The following is a 17,191-nucleotide window of genomic DNA, read 5'->3' on the forward strand; positions in this document are numbered from 1 at the left end:
CAACTGCCTCTTCACCTGATTTCTAGAAATGGGAAAGTGGGAGGTGGATGGAGCAGCAGCATCTCCTGATTTGGTTGAAGACAAACTAGTGGAAGCAGAAGAATCCGTGACTGAGGTAGAGGGTAAAACATCCGAGGTGTGACAGGAAAGCTGTGGGTCAGATGAGGGTGGGATGTCTGGCTGGGAGCAGGCGGGGAAGATGGTGAGCCTGTTCCTGAACTGAACCAATTGAAGAATGTGTTCAGCTCATTATATAACAGGAGGCTTCTATTCTGACATATTTAATTAATATACTACATTTGCTTAAGCCTGATAAGATTGAGGATGGGTATGGTTATATTCAGAGAAAAGTTAAGAGTAAGGCTTTTATTGTATAAATTTGTCAACTTTTGATCACTGAAAACTATGCATATTACAAATGTATAAAATTACAACTTAGTAAACTTAAAATTGTAAGACATTAAAAAGATAACAGCCAACAATCCAGTTTTTGTTTTTATTTGAGGTGCAACTGTCTAGTGCAATTGAAATGTCACATTTGTGATGGGCTTGAAGACTCTTGCACAATATATGAACAAAATTTTGCCAGCGCATTTTTCTTTTGCTTATGACAAGTGTTGAGTTATGGAGTTCAGCACTCCAGTCCCACTGCATGCAACTTACACACTTGGTTGTACAAAAGAGAGGAAAATTAAAATAAAATACTTTGGAGTAAAAAAAACAAACAACAAAAACTATTTTCAAATCAAATGAAAGAGTCCAGATCATTTGAGCAAGTGGGTTTGAAGGAACAGCAGAGAGGAGAGTTCACATGAGTCCTTGCATGACCTATATCATCTTGGTGCGGAAGTAAAAACAAAAAAATCCTCTTCTGTTCCGACCCTGAGTTCGGACATCACAGGTAGTTTAAAACCTGGTGAAACCATAGATAGATAGATATACACAAAAAGATAAAAACATATAAAAGGCTCTATGTATCTATGGTTATAAACCAGGCACTTGTCAGAACTGAACTGGAAATTTTTAGTGTGTACGAAGTTCACTACCTACTAACAGTCTTGTTCTTTTTATTCACCTTTTCAGTTATTTATCTTAACATTAATTACATCAAACAAGAGCAATAACACAAAAAGCACATCTTCACCATCTGTCCTTGTTTCAAAAAAGCTGTCTCCTGTTTAAATGTTTAACGTTCCAACCGCTGCAGATATGCAACCCTCATGATTCCACATTTATCCATTCAAAGTCTGTCCATGTTATCCGAATGAAGACCAGATAGACAAAAAAATAAATGCAGGAAATGGGAATTTCTGAACTGTGTGCAGTTCGAAAAGTTCAGGTTGGTTGGGTGCTGTTCAGACAAGCAATGGCACACCTTCCAGAGGTCAACAAGAGGAGGAAATGGCTATGTTCTCCCCCTTGTTTACACCACATTTAAACCATCGTTTCACATGTACTTTATAAAATGGGCAGATTTCTTTATAACCAAGGACAAAGACAACTGAAGAGGGCAGTAAAAGACAAAATGGGGACACGCGCACACACATTCAGATACACTCACTCAGCTGCAACTCCAAAAGGTTTTCATTTAAATGTGCAACAAAAGAAAATATTTTTTCTGGTTAAGCCTCCAAATGATGACAGGCCCAGTGTTTTTAATGCAATTGTCCATTCACAGTAAGTCAGTACTCCTCATCTTCCGTCTTCCATTACCCCTGTCCATAATCCTTAATTCTTAGTTATGCTGATGTACTGGAGTTCTGTGTGGAGGGGAGGACCTGTGTGGGACCAGATAGGACCGCAGGCTGGGTGGCACCGGTTGGGGAACCAGCGGTCTGGACCTGTGCCTGGAACTGAGCCATCTGCTCGGGGCTGGCCAGTGTCTTCAGCAGGTTATTCTCCTGCTCCAGCTGAGTGTTTCGCTCTATCAGCTCTTTAATCTGCTCCTTTAGGACTTCCACCTCCTCGCGAACAGCGTACATCAAGTGGCTCTTCACCAAGTCCTGAGGACAAAGAGAGGAGAGACAGAAAGAAGGTCCTATCAGAAACTTTTTGTCACGGCACAACTACATACTTTAACGTGCCCATAATTGGATTTCATTCGATAGAAAAACATAAGTTAGTGCATAGGTGTGACACTGAAATCATAAAAGGGTGTAGCGCAGATGTATTCGCCCCCCTTTATTAGACTATCCAGAGTAACTAATTGCCTTCAGGAGTAAACTAAATAGAGTAAATAGAGTCCATCTATGTTTACATCAACTGTAAAAAGAGTGTATGGGAAAACTCCAAACCCATGAAGACAGGACATTCCATTTAAACTAACAGGCCAGGCAAGGAGAGTGGTAATCACGGACACAGCCAGGAGGTTCTTGGATCTGCAAAGATCAACAGTTTAGGTGGAGCACTCGGTTAGCTGTGCACTCCACAACTCTATCATATAGGGATGAGTGGCAAGAAGAAGGAATTGCTGGAAGGTAGACAGAAGAAATCCTGCTTGTAGTTTTCCACAAGCTGTATATTAGAGGCTAACATTTTTTAGGGAATCCCGCAGGATGGGAGTCCTGCGGGATTGAGATAGTTTAGGTTTCTTGGAAAAGAAACCTAAACTATAAATCAAGTCAAAAGAACTACATGACCGAAAAGCCAACAGTGCTTCCAATCTATGTTTTCCGCCCGCGCTCAAAAAACAGCAATGGAGGGATCAACAGCTAGTAGTGAACTCGACCTGGAAAAGTTGGATTTGCAACACAAAGTTAGAAGTAAGGACTTATCTATTAAACTCACAGAGCTGACTGGAAAGTTGCAAATATTTACAAACTTGACGAGAGTTGAATGTCGTGGTGTTAATGTTCAGTACCCTGCTTGTAAAATGTGTTTCCTGGACTCATTATCCAAGAATGTTTAATGTTCAATGAATGTATTGGTTCTGATAGTAAACCCTAATTAGTTTGTGGATATTTTCTAGCAAATTGCCCAATACTAATATGCTTGTATCATATTCAACTTTTTCTTTTACAAAACTGAGTTTTTGAACCATTGAGGTACATTATATAAATTGTGAAAGTAATGCCTTTACTTTACACACCTGAAAGGGGTGTGAAGGAAGCCATCTATGTTAAGAGAGAAAAAACAACTTTGAACAGAGGAGGAGGCCTTAGGTTTCAACTCTCAAAAACTTACACAGCTATATGATTAATTCTGGCCAACCATCACCCTAACTCTCACCCTCATTCGGGTGATCAAAACATTGTTCCTTTAAGCCAAGCCAATAACGACCCTGACAAATCCTCGTTACAGAGCAGTGGACCAGTTTCGGTCCAATCTGCTGGCGTAATGGCTTTAACGACCACCCATTACTAAGGGGTGGTCCTGTTTCTGTTGAATTTGCATGTTATCTAAGCCATTACAAGACTTTTGTTGGCCAATTGTATAAAGCTTGTTACTCCACATTACTCCAGACTTTTTGAATTGAGAAAGCTTCCTGGAGAGGAAGCGAAACGTTTTCAACTATGGAAAACAAGTCTAGTTGTTTTGTTTTTTACCTTTTTTTGGAATGACCATGACCTGGATGACTGAGAATCTTCACCAGCATAATGCCTTTATGCACTTTTTTGTTAATTGAGTATAGATCTCTTGCTAGGTGCATTTTTCTTTAGTTTCAGCAATTTGAAACATAAAAGTAACTCCATTATTCATAGGAAACAATTACTTAAATTAGTAAAAGGCAACATCGGACATTTTATTTTTTCAACTAAGATAGGCATGGTCTGTTTTCTTGTTTTTTACTTTTATCATTTATTTATTATTATTCTGTTTACTTTAACTGGCCTTTACTACAGCTCAAAGCAGGAAGTTAACTGATCCTTCATAGAAATTCAGGTTTAATGTATTGCCAGGAAACTTCATGAAGACAACAAGAATGGGAGTGGCGCAGGAGCAGGAGTCAATATGAATGGGAGTGGGATGGGAGTCAGAGTAATTTTACCAGGAGTGAGATGGGACAGGACTTTATTTTTTACTCTGGCCCAGGACACTGTCCCATCCCATCCCACTGTGGGATAGGACAGTGTCCTGGGCCAGACCCAGAGGGGTAGTCTGTGAGAACTCCCACTCTGTGGGAGTGGGATGGGACAGGAGTGAAAATCCACTCCCGTGTCACCCTCTACTGTGTATGGGACACAAGCAATTTGGGAAAATGGATGGAGCTAAATCCAAGGCAGTCCTGAAAGAAAACCTGTTGCAGGCTGTAAAAGACATGAGATGTTGAAATGGAGGTTAACCTTACATACCATTCCAGCTTTATTTAAAAATCACTTTAAAACAACCATGGTTGAAGCAAAGTGCTGAACATAACTGAAAATTATAAAAAAGTAATAATAAAAAACATGGCATAAAACTAATTTAAAACAAAAAAGGTCAGACAAAGTCTGGCTATGGCTGAAAGCCAAAAAAATCTAAATGGGTTTTAAAGGAGAGTTTTACAAGCAGGCAGTTAAGAGGGTGATGTGGTTTTGTAAGACAGTTAAAAGACGTGCAGCAAGGTTGGAATGACTTACTCCAACAGTAGTTGGGGAGTGGTGGCCTAGTGGTTAGAGCATTGCACCTGTGTCCCGGAGGTTCTGGGTTCTCACAGACTACCCCTCTGGGTCCCTGCCCACTGCTCCCCATGGGGATGGGTTAAATGCAGAGAACAAATTTCACTGGAATGTATATTGCAATGACAAAGATTATTATTATTAAAATTGAGTCAATTGCAAAATAAAAATGTGGATCACTGTTTCAATGAGTTGCCGGGACAGGAAAGATTTCACTTCTGCCAGCTGCCTAAAAAGTAGGACTTTACAGCGGCTGTAATTTGACTGTCCATGTTAAACCTAAATTGCTAACTGGTATGCTAACTAGTTAAGACTGAGGCTTCGTGATAGAGAATTTGTCTCATGGAATTTTAGAAATCAACATATTAGAAAGATTTTAGGAATCGTTTCAGCCCTAGATGTGCAAAGCTGTTAAAGACTACATGAAAACAATACAACTGCAATTGCTAATAGTGTTGACTTAGGAGGGGGAGAATACAAATGCAAAATAAAAACTTTTCAGTTTAAATAATAAAAAAAAGTTTAAAACAAGTAATGTTTTCTTCTACTTGACAATTATGCACTGCTTTGTGTCGCTCTACCACGTTAAACCCCAATCGAACACACTGTCATGGTTACAATGGGACAAAAAGGGAAGAAGTATACTGTATTTACTTTTTTTGTGTTTTTTTAATCAAATTAAAGCGATTTGGTATTTACTGCTGCTAGATCAATTCAAACTAATTTTAAAGTCCTCACAGGGAAACTGGTTTCAAAGCAAGTCAAGCTGCACTAAAAATAGATACAGTAAAATGGTGCAATTACACAATAAACATAACAGAAAGACAGTTTAACTAATTCTCTCTCTCTCTCTCTCTCTCTCTCTATATATATATATATATATATATATATATATATATATATATATATATATATATATATATATATATATATATATATATATATATATATATATATATATATATATCCTTCAAATATATCTACTATATGGATTATAAAAAACAAAGACTTAGAAGATTAAAAGTAGAGGGGGACTTGCTAACTAAAGCTGTCCAGATCAAACTGTTATTTAAAAGTCAATCATAGCACTGGGTGAAGGTTAAAAATGAGAAGTGGACCAAAGTTTTTTTTTTTTTATTATTTAATTTATATTTTTTGCCAGCCTTCATGTGTTGCCTGAAGAAAACAGCTCATAACATAGAAGATGGGTTGGTGCAACTTTCAGCAATGATCAATTTTTGTGGGAGTTTTAATTACATGGATGGGAAAGCTTATTTTTTAGTTACCAAGCCCTGTTTGCTAAACTGTAATAAGGTCTCCATCGCTGCCTGGTAGAAGAGGAGCATGATCTTTTTATCAACCCCATCGCTATTGAGTACTACTATTGAGTCTTCTGAGGAAGTACATCCTCTGCTGCAGTTTAGAACACAGACTTTCAACATACTTGTTCCAAGAAGCAGACTGACGACCTGTCCAGGGTGTACCCTGCCTCTCGCCCATTGACAGCTGGAGATAGGCAACAGCACCCCTTGCGACCCAATGAGGGACAAGCGTGAGGGAAAACAGATGGATGGATGTTCCAAGAAAACATGTTGTAATGTCTAAATAGCCCACCTATATAGTACACCTGTGCTAATTTTTATTGGGTCAGAGAGTGATCAACTTTCATTCTCTAAATCTGACCTGTCAGAAATCATGTGTACTATTTAATGATGACAGGGTAGATATTCATGTTGATAGTTTTCTGAATTAGTAAATAGGGTTATAATGTACTCAAAGCTGAGCAAAAACAAAAAGTAAAATGGCATGTATGTCATCAAAAAAGCTGACTTTGTGACTGTAGTCATTGGATTAAATAATTTCCCCCTGGTATTATTAAAGTATTTCTGATTCTGAACATGAACATTTGTGATAGATTGTAGTCATGAGTTGCTTAAACCCTGGTTCTCAAACCACATGTAAAATTATTCAATTGGTTGACAGTATGAATCTCATCTGCTGTGATTAAGTGTTTTTTTTGTGGGGTCCCATGTTGATTATGGCTTTAACAGACTTCAATTGTGTCCTTTTTTCATTTTTCTGGCCTCCTTAAGCAGCTGATTTATTAATTTTTGTGTTTATTTTATCTTTGATCTATAGTTGTTCCAGAGGACTTGTTATTGGGAAAACCAGTGATATCCTTTTTAGCAACAGTGTTAAAAAGGAGCAATATGCAAAATGTCATTATTTTAGACAGATTTAAATAAATAGTGGTGTGAAGAACTAAAGGTATCTTTTTAGATGGAATATGGTATGACATCACAGACCATCTCTCTGTGTTGTTCTCCAGTTTCTTGTTTACATGCGGCCACGCATGCATGTACAGTCCCTTGAATTTTTCAATCTTTTGCCACATTTCAGACTTCAAACATAAAAATATAAAACTGTAATTTTTTTTTGCCCATTCCTCCTTGCAAAACAGCTTGAGCTCAGTGAGGTTGGATGGAGAGTGTTTTTGAACAGCAGTTTTCAGTTCTTTCCACAGATTCTCGATTGGATTCCGGTCTGGCCTTTTACTTGGCCATTCTAACACCTGCATATGTTTATCTGTGAACCATTCCAGGGTAGATTTTGCTTTAAGTTTTGGATCATTGTCTTGTTGGAAGATAAATCTCCATCTCAGTCTCGGGTCTTTTGCAGACTCCAACAGGTTTTCTTCCAGAATGGTCCTGTATTTGGCTCCATCCATCTTCCCTGTCCCTGCTGAAGAAAAGCAGACCCAAACCATGATGCTGCCACCACCATGTTTGACAGTGGGGATGGTGTGTTAAGGGTGATGAGCTGTCATCTGACCAGAGCACCTTCTTCCACATATTTGGTGTCTCTCCCAGGTGGCTTGTGGTAAACCTTCAACAAAACTTTTTATGGATATCTTTAAGAACTGGCTTTCTTCTTGCCACTCTTCCATAAAGGCCAGATGTGTGCAGTATATGACTAATTGTTGTCCTATGGACAGAGTCTCCCACCTCAGCTGTAGATCTCTGCAGTTCATCCAGAGTGATTATGGGCCTCTTGGGTGCATCACTGATCAGTCTTCTCTTTGTATGAGCTGAAAGTTTAGAGGGACCGCCAGGTCTTTGTAGATTTGCAGTGGTCTGATACTCCTTCCATTTCAATGATATCGCTTGCACAGTGCTCCTTGGGATGTTTGAAGCTTGGGAAATCTTTTTGTATCCAAATCCGGCTTTAAACTTCTCCACAACAGTATCTCGGACCTGCCTGGTGAGTTCCTTGTTCTTCATGATGCTCTCTGCGCTTTAAAAGGGACCTCTGAGACTATCACAGAGCAGGTGCATTACTACAGAGACTTGATTACACACAGGTGGATTCTATTTATCATCATCAGTCATTTAGGTCAACATTGGATCATTCAGAGATCCTCACTGAACTTCTGGAGAGTTTGCTGCACTGAAAGTAAAGGGGCCGATTACTTTTGCTCACCCCACTTTTCAGTTTTTTATTTCTGAAAAAGTTTAAAATATCACATAAATTTCCTTCGACTTCATGATTGTGTCCCAGTTGTTGTTGATTCTTCCCAAAAAATTTCAAGTTTCATATCTTTAGGTTTGAAGCCTGAAATGTGGCAAAAGGTCTAAAAGTTCAAAGGGGCCAAATACCTTTGCAAGACACTATGTCCATGTGAACAGGTGCCACTGGCTTCAGCCCTCCCTGCCCATAAATTGCCACCACCAGAGCAGTGCAGCAGATCAAAACATTTTCTTGCTAACAGCATTATAAAGTTATGAGTTACGTACTTCTTTACTAGACATGTTCCTCCATAATGTGATGCGGTTTTGCTGTGTAATTATCCTTTGCAAATATGCACAAGGTAATGCATGAGAAAGGGAGGGGAAAGGGGGGCTGGGTTGAAGCTCTAGTGGAGGTAGAGAGTCATGGCTTGTCACACATCTTGTTTTGGCCTACAGACCAATGAAATGTTGCTTATTGCTCCTTTTACAACACAGAATTTTATATAGTAAGTTGGTAATTCAGCTGCCTCATCTACATTTGTGTTGTCATGGAAAACAGACCAAGCGGTGCAGAAAACGCATCCTCTCAGATTCTCTACTGTGTCCTTTATCCACATAGTCTCTGTTTTAACCTGAGGTTTGCTGATATCAGTTGCACTCTAGTGGTCAGAGTTTCCCAGGGGAGGGAGAGATTTGGCACTGTAGCCATTTTTAATAATACCTTAACATTTATCAAGAAGTTGATTGTTTCTGTATTTACATGACACATATTGCTAGAATCCAGGAAGGAATGCTTCCAGCTTGCTGTAGTTGAAATCACCTACAATGAAGCAGCTCTGCCACAGTTGCCGCTGGGTGGCATATATGACGAGGACTATCGTCTGATCAACACGTTTTATGAAGACTAAATAAAAAGGATGCCACTGTCTGATATGTGTAAGGGTCAGGTTTTAACTGGAGGCCCATGTGGATGTTTAACTTAGGGACAGACAAAAAACCCAAAAGATTAAAAGACAGAGCTGTGCAAAACAAGAACGGTATTTTGAGAAACAATAATCTTGTAATGGGATTCTCTTACGTAGAAAAGGGACAGTGTTCGAAACACAACTGATTGTTTCAGTCAAGTGAACTACTGGAAACAGACGACCTCAGGAAGATCTTTTAAAGAACCAAGGTTTTTCAGAACTTGTGTTTTATGTTCAGAACTAATGTAACTATATACATAAATTATTTCTCTCCCGTGTTTTTAACTTATTATACAATGTGATGCTATTTTTTTAGACTACTAAGTTTAGCAGTTGGTAGAGGGTTGTTTGTTCAGTTGGCTTCCAGGTTACAGGACAGGAACACAGACAATGGCCCACTTCAAGACCAAGCTTTATGGCAACGCCTTTGACAGTAAATGAAAAATGAAGGCCTTTAAAATATTCTTCATCTGTTCCAAAGTGTGTCTAGGATCATTTTTATGGCCACTGGGTTTGTTGGCTCCACACTGGGAGCTCTTGTACCAGGACAGAACCCAGGACAACTCCAGCATAGATGTGTCTTTATAGTTTATATTTCAAAGTTGGATTTACTGCAGTTAACTACATGCAGTATAAAACTGACAAAACCACTTTTTGCACCACAGCAGGGAGCAAAAAATAAACCATTACCTTTACTTTTGTTAGAATTAACAAGGGCTTTACAAAACCTGCCTTCTAGAATATTCTCATAATGACAAGCAACCTACAGAAGTGGAATTTGTTGAATAATCTTACAGCATCCCCACCCCTCCTGCCCTCTTCTCGGCCAGGGAACAAAATGTTCCTTCGTCGGAATGGGAGGAGCCAATTGCAAGCCGAGTTATTTATACAGGATGGAGGGAAGGCTTCAACCTGCCTGGCAACACATGAGGAAAGGTTAAGAGAGGCGAGTATGGTGGCCTAAGAAGCAAGAGGGACACGAGTTGCGTGCCATCTCTTTCAGCTTGGGCCACATCGAGCTCCACATGAGCCAAAGCTCATCGTGTACGAATGTGACATGGAATGAAAGTCCACACAAACAAGTCGTGCAGAAACACATTTCAAAAGCTAAAAAAAAAAAAAAAAAAAAAAAAAAACAGATCTCATATTTCCGAGAGGTCCTCCAAAAACAAAAAAACATCACATTACATAAGAAATATGAAAGAGGCACAGCAAAACAGGAAAGAGCCCAGAGTGACTCTGCGCATCACTGTTGGGTTACATAACATCCATAGCAGCATGCGAACAGCCTAGTTCCAGACACACTGCAGCCCCTGCAGCACAGAAAGCAGCCAGCTTACCATTGCCTGCTCGATCTTGTTGTCGATGGCAACCACGCTGGCACCCGAAGAGCTGTAAGACAGAATGAAAGAAAAACGTGTTTGAGTGGAAAACGATGGGACACGATGAGCACTGCGGCTGCCTCTCATCTGAAGAAAACAAGTCTATTACCACCAGAGTAGTGATTGGCTGCTACATCTTAAAATAAATTAAAAACATTTTATTTCTGTTACTAATAATTGAAACGTGTATTCCAGTGGGGAATTGTTATCGGGGCCACACTGAGTCAAAAATCCCGATCAACCAATCTAATACACAAAAATGCATTATTGTGGAAGAATAAATAAGGCAGCACCTTATATGGGAGACTTTACCTATTGTCAATTGCGACTGCTGTACTTTCTTTTCCAAGCACAGAGGAAAGAAATGAAATCGAGAAATTCCTTAGCTGACAAACACCAAGGTCCATCGCCAACGCGTAAAATTGGGAATTCATGCTGGTCCGCCCATTTAAAACCGAGGAGCGATTCATCGGCTGGAGGTAGTGGGAGGCCAGCAGTAGAAAAGTAGAAAACAACGCATTATTTTAGCCCTCGGCTTCCCACCTCCGAGGCGAACAGCTCAACCGCAGCCGGAACAGAATACACAAAAGACTAAAGCCACGGGCTGCTGCTCCTCACAGATCGGCTCCCTCTCCGGGTGATTCATGTGGCAAAACAGCGCAAGCAGCATCGCGATTGGCTGAGAGGGGCGCTCATTAACATAGCAAGACTGGCACTCGCGTCTCAAGGGAAAACAATTGCTCAATGTATTCATTCTCATACTCTCCAACTGTTCTTGAGTGAGTACCGATGTCTTCCCCTACAGGTGTTAGATGGTAGCAAGAGCCAAGGGTTATCCAGACTCATTATTGCCTTTTCTGGACTCAGAACCTGCCTTTTCTGGACTTCGTGCTCGAAGCCTATGTTTAGACTTTCAGGCTTCTTTTTTTTTTTTTTTTTTAGTAATAGCATTACAATACAGTGGTAGATACTTTCAGGGAGTGTACAATGTTACTACTGCCACTTACGATTTTGTGTGTGTGTGTGTGTATACAGGATTACACAAAGTTAAGTAAATTGCATCTAACGACTTTGAACAAATTGGGAAGGACAGACTTACAAGAAAAAGCAATAATAATAATAACTAGAATCGTTCAACTTCTGAAGAAGTTGAAGAAGGCGCCCGCCTGGTGGTGGGCATGACCGTCAAAGGCAAAGCTTCCGAGTTCCTTGGTTGTAGGCTCTCATCGCTTGGGGATTTTAAATCAAACCTTCTGAGTGAAAAGGATTTGTCTTCATCAAAACCTGCCGACCAGGAAAACTTTGCGTCTGCAGAGCTGCAAACTGCGTATTTCGATCTGAGACGCAGCTAATGAGATAATTGGCGACAGCCGACGGTCAACGTTTCCCATTCATTTGCTACGGTAGTCCTGAACCACTACTGACATAATACACTTTTTGGCCACAAGCGTCATTTTGGGGGCGTTGTTTCCACTTCTTTTCATAGAGCCGTTTTTAATAGAAAGAAGAAAAGGCAAAAACGGTCCAAACAAAAGGTCGTAACGTTTACATTTGTAACCTCTGCCTTACATAAACACTAGAATTAAATCTTAATAAATAAAAGTATAGACAATTATTTCAGTAACTCAATTCAGTAAGTGAAATACACTATATACAGGGGTTGGACAATGAAACTGAAACACCTCTCATTTTAGTGTGGGAGGTTTCATGGCTAAATTGGACCAGCCTGGTGGCCAATCTTCATTAATTGCACATTGAACCAATAAGAGCAGAGGGTGAAGGTCCAATTAGCAGGGTAAGAGCACAGTTTTGCTCAAAATATTGCAATGCACACAACATTATGGGTGACATGGGTGAGTTCAAAGGAAGACAAATTGTTGGTGCACATCTTGCTGGAAGTGTCAAAACTTTCTTCAATTGAATAAAAACAAAACTGAAGTAATAATATTTAGACCAATAGAGGAGAGATCAAAAGTTAGCACACAGCTTCAGTCGCTTCAGCTAGAAACCACTGATCAAGCCCGACATCTGGGTGTAGTGATGGACTCAGACCTGAACCTCCAAAAGCATTTACAGACAGTGACAAGGTCGGCTTTCTATCACCTGAGGAACATTTCCAGGATTAAAGTACTGATGTCTCAGCAGGATCTGGAAAAACTAATCCATGCGTTTATATTTAGTAGAATTGATTACTGCAACAGTGTTTTCACAGGCCTGCCTAAAAAGTGGATCAGACAGCTGCAGCTGATCCAGAACGCTGCTGCACGCGTCCTCACTAACTATCAAGTTGGTAAATAAAATGGACAAAATCTTTCAAGTCTGTGCAGCCCCTTAGAACATGCAGGAGGACATCATCCACGAGGATGCTGATTGAGCGAAGTTTACATGTCATGATTAGTTATATTCTACTGTAAATCAGTGGAATCATAATACACTAGAATGTGTTTTGGATCTCTGCTTTAAAATATTTCTTTGTGTAGCACCTCGAGGTTTTACATTTTGGAATTACTTTTCATTTTTAATAACTTTTCAAGTATTGTATATCCTTAGTTTTAGACAATTTAAATGTTTACACATACATAAATTGTGTCCAACTAAAAGGTGTGTAATTAAAGTTTGCAATCCATTTTACTTGCTAATGTAATTTGCATTTATTCATATTTTGATCAAGTTGATGTTGTCGTCCTAAGCACATGTAAAGAACTAAAGTGTATCTTATGTACATAAACTGGCAAAAAGACAAGAGTATTTCATTTATTGAATTAATGCAATTTGTTTACATTTAATGTAGTACACTTCACTTATGGCATATTTGTAGGACGTTTAATTCTTGTGGTGCAGGAAACATCCATCATTCAGCCTTTTGGGGATAGCACTGCTCATCTGTTCAGGACAATCCAGTCAGACCTTTGGCAAGGCAAACTGCACCTTTTAACAAAGTTAAAGGAACAGTTATTTTTTATTTATATTACAGTACTTGGTGTCATCATATATATATAAAATATGGATAGTTTATAGTGACAACTATAAACCATATTTTTCCACTTACCTTCCTGATGTACTTTTCCAACTTGCCATTCAAGATTAGAATGTTATGAATTAGAATGGTGTGCTTACCTTCACAGAAAGGAAGAGGTGGTGTTTTGACAGAATATTACCCAAACTTGAATGACCTTAAACAGCATCTATGAACAAAAGATCAGACTTTTGTTTATCTTGAAAAGCTGCACAATCTGTTGATTAGAAAAATAAAAACATTATTCATGCTTTTTGTACTAATTTATAACCATCCATCCATCCATTTTCCTACACCCTTATCACTGTTGGGATGGCGAGGGGTGCTGGTGCCTATCGCCAGCAGTCAATGGCGAGAGGCAGGGTACACCTGGACAGGTAATATATCTGAAATATGAGTGGCCGGCAAATACATTATGCATTCTTCCATGTGTCAGAGACACTCCTCTGGTATGCCAGAGGAGTAGACATGCACTGTTCTTCTCTTCTCCTAGGTGTGATCCTTCGGTGCCTGTAGTATCCGCATATTTCTGCATAGGTGACTCTTATTATGGAGTGGTCCAGTCAGCCTCTGCATGACAGCGGCGGTCATCTGTCAAACACAAGACCGCACAAGACCACAATAAGTTTAGCAAACAGCATAAAACATATCAAGACTACTGAAAACTACGTTAACACCAAGCTAATAAAGCACCAGCTGCATCATTACTCATACTCATTAAAATATTCATATCACACATTCCTTCTAGTTTTTACAAACAGCCTGTGTTAGTATCTGGGATGCCATTTGTAAGGTTACACAGTCAAGATATAAAAGCAATAGTTTGGGTTCTATAAGAGGAAAAAATGGGTTTCATTTTTAAAGTCACCATGTTATACATTTGTAAATGTCACCGTTCCAAACTAAATATTTAATTACACAGCTAAATGTTTAGATTGTAAACTATATATTAAGATGCAAACCAAGCATTTAGTTTTCAAATTAAATATTGAACTCCAAATTAAATGTTTAGTTTACAAACTAGACGTCTACTTTGGAGCTAAATAATAAGCTTGTTATTTAAATATTAAACTTGGAACTGTGACTTATTTACAGATTTATGAATAACAAAAATATGAATCATGAACCCTGCCTTTTATGTCATATGACGGGCTAAACATTTTGCTGTAAATCTTTCATTGTATAACTTTACAAACGGAACCCCAAAAACCTACCAGCAGGGATGAAAAATATTCAGATAATAATTGACAGACAAAACAAAGCTAAAAGACGGCTGTCTTAATGTGAAAGCATATGTTTTGTCAAGGGCGACATAAATGTAAACTCTGTAAACATCTCTTAGCTTACCTGTGTCTGCTGTCCTCTTGACGTCTCCACAGAGATTTTAATGGAACTTCGTAGCCCAGCCACTTTTCTAGCATCGTGTGGTCTTCTATCGGTCTTTTGTCCACTAAATTAAAAGAACAAACATACCATTGTTTTGGTGGTTTCTTCAAATTTACAACTTTTAACCACAGGCGGAGGGATATCTCATTCTTCGGCTGGGGGTGAAGGAAGTAGGGCTCCTCGTATCCACAGCTCTTGTACGCGGTCGATGATTAAAACATTTCTAAAAAGCCTATGTTTAGACTTCTGGTTCCGCTACTGAGAGGATGGCAGCCTAATACGTCTAGCTCCCGAAAGGTTTTACAATTTAACCCCCAAAATCCTTGATTTTATCAATCCTGGTGGGCACTTTTAAAAAAACAATGAAAAAGAGGGTTACTACTAGAAGTGGACTAAGCATGGCTCTGGCAGAGGAAGACCCAAATGGGAGCCACAGCCGAAGTAGCTCTCCAGACCAGGCAAACCCAGGTGAGGAACAGCGCGCGGAAGCTAGCCTGAGTAGCATTCTCAGCAAAATCTGTGCATTTAGGAGAGACAACGGGGCGCAACTCTCCGCCATAAAACAGGAATTAAAGAGGCCAAATGACAGACTGGAAGAAGTGGAGGGAAGAGTAGATGAAACGAAGACTGTACTTCAAGCAACATCAACGTTAGTCAAACGGCTAACTCTGCGCCAGGCTAGTTTAGAAGCGAGGCTGATTGACCAGGAGGCTCAAGCACGGAGAAACAACTTGCGGATATACGGAACACCTGAAAACAAAGAAGGTTCCGACATGGCTGGTTTTCTGGATGATGCTGAAAACCTCGCTCAATCTACCGCATGACCACGACCTTGAGATTGAACGGGCGCACCAGATGGTGTTATTTATATAACACCATCTGATATGGTCAAATGGCAGTATTTGTTCAGGATTTTAGAAGAGTTCGGATTTGGTAGCACCTTTATAAGATGGATTCATGTAAGCACCCAGAAGCAGCAGTGCAGACCAATGGTCTTTTTTTTTTTTTTTTTAGATTATTTGTAGTTGGGAAGAGGAACCAGGTAGGGTTCAACCCTATCCCCTTTGCTCTTCTGTTTAGCCATTGAGCCTCTAGCAGCTGCCTGACGTGAGGCGACAGATTTTCCGGGGGTCACTGTGGGTCAGATGGTACATAAACTGATGGTTTACACAGATGACATCTTATTACTGGTCTCTGATCCTGGCAGATCTGTACCATGTCTTCTTGGAATTATAGACTTATTCTCAAAATTTTATGGATACAAGGTGAACTGGTCCAAGTTTAAGGTACTCCCCTTAACAGCTTATTGCCCCTCCACTGCCCTCTATCCAGGTGCATTTCAGTGGCCCCAACAAGGTATTCTGTATTTGGGTATTTGGTTTCCCAGACAGCTTAAAGATTTGGTTGAAGTCAATTTTGACCCATTATTACAAAATATCTCATGTGACGTTGAAAGATGGGTAACTTTTAATTTCTCTATGGTAGGAAAAGTTTACATTTTGAAAATTAACTGTGTTCCTAAACTTAAATATCTTTTATCTCTCCACTATTATTTTAAAAGCTTCGACAGAATATCCAAGAAATTTATTTGGAATGGTAAACAGCCCTGTTTTTGAACCACAGCAAGTTACAAAGTTCAGCTGATAAAGGAGGCTTAGGACTACTAAAGATGTTACTTTACAAGGCACCTGGCCCATTGGTCTCTACCTCCCCAAAGAGTCCTGCCATGGTACTTGTATGGAAAGAGCTGTTGTTGGCCCTCTGTCACCCATGCAAGTCTTGTCTACTGAATTAAGTAAAAAACCAAAAACACCTCCTGTGATATGTCATTTTAAATTGATTTGGAATAGGGTTGCCTGAATATTTAAATATTATACATCTAAATTTCTCTGATTAAATCCTAAAATACAAATTGGTATATTTCCCATTTATTGGAAGATATGGCAGGAGAAGGTCGTGGTCACAATAGGGGATCTGTATTGTGATGGTTCGTTTTATACCCATGTCACAAAGTCCAACAATTCTGGACCAATGTTTGTGATAATCTATGTGAGATTACAAAAATGCAAATTCCATTTATTCCTAGATTGTTTTGAGTGATCATTCAGTTCTGAGAGGACAGGATAAACATGTTCAAAGTTTTATCCAGACTAGTATTATGATTGGCAGACAAATACATGTCAGGGGATGAAAGACGGAGGGTGTACCCTCTCTGCAAGAATGGGCTGTGGAGATGTCACGGGTTTAAGCATTTGAAAACACGTCATATAAACGACTGGGTAGATAAAGTTAGGGACAGAAATATTTGGACAGTGACACAATCTTCATGATTTGG

General features: G+C 39.4%; 2 protein-coding genes across 2 annotated transcripts in view; both read right to left on the minus strand.

The window, feature by feature from the left end:
* Nucleotides 1-482: 482 nt before the first annotated feature.
* Nucleotides 483-11,605, minus strand: zgc:65895 (uncharacterized protein LOC393546 homolog). Its single transcript, XM_021312987.2, has 3 exons — nucleotides 10,767-11,605; nucleotides 10,413-10,464; nucleotides 483-2,003 (listed from the first exon to the last, which is right to left on the minus strand). Exons 1-3 carry the CDS (start codon nucleotides 10,922-10,924, stop codon nucleotides 1,740-1,742), a joined length of 474 nt encoding a protein of 157 aa, XP_021168662.1. The 5' UTR covers nucleotides 10,925-11,605; the 3' UTR covers nucleotides 483-1,739.
* A 2,352-nt stretch (nucleotides 11,606-13,957) lies between these two features.
* The window catches only part of LOC118556133 (TSC22 domain family protein 1-like), a 42,829-nt gene continuing 39,595 nt past the window's right edge, over nucleotides 13,958-17,191 (minus strand). The window contains exons 2-3 of the mRNA XM_036128079.1: nucleotides 14,818-14,920; nucleotides 13,958-14,061 (exon numbers count right to left, since the gene is read on the minus strand). Coding sequence (XP_035983972.1) covers nucleotides 13,960-14,061; nucleotides 14,818-14,920 — 205 coding nt within the window. The 3' untranslated portion in view covers nucleotides 13,958-13,959. The remainder of the gene's footprint in view (nucleotides 14,062-14,817; nucleotides 14,921-17,191) is intronic.

The sequence above is a fragment of the Fundulus heteroclitus genome, chromosome 24 (assembly GCF_011125445.2).
Source record: "Fundulus heteroclitus isolate FHET01 chromosome 24, MU-UCD_Fhet_4.1, whole genome shotgun sequence".
Taxonomy (NCBI): domain Eukaryota; kingdom Metazoa; phylum Chordata; class Actinopteri; order Cyprinodontiformes; family Fundulidae; genus Fundulus; species Fundulus heteroclitus.

Excerpts from the sequence above, each read along its gene's own strand:
- zgc:65895 (XM_021312987.2), bottom strand. The coding sequence starts at position 10,924 with ATGAATCGCTCCTCGGTTTTAAATGGGCGGACCAGCATGAATTCCCAA. Across the intron at positions 10,465-10,766 it reads GCAGTCGCAATTGACAATAG|CTCTTCGGGTGCCAGCGTGG; the intron begins GTAAAGTCTCCC and ends TCTGTCTTACAG. Across the intron at positions 2,004-10,412 it reads ACAAGATCGAGCAGGCAATG|GACTTGGTGAAGAGCCACTT; the intron begins GTAAGCTGGCTG and ends CTTTGTCCTCAG.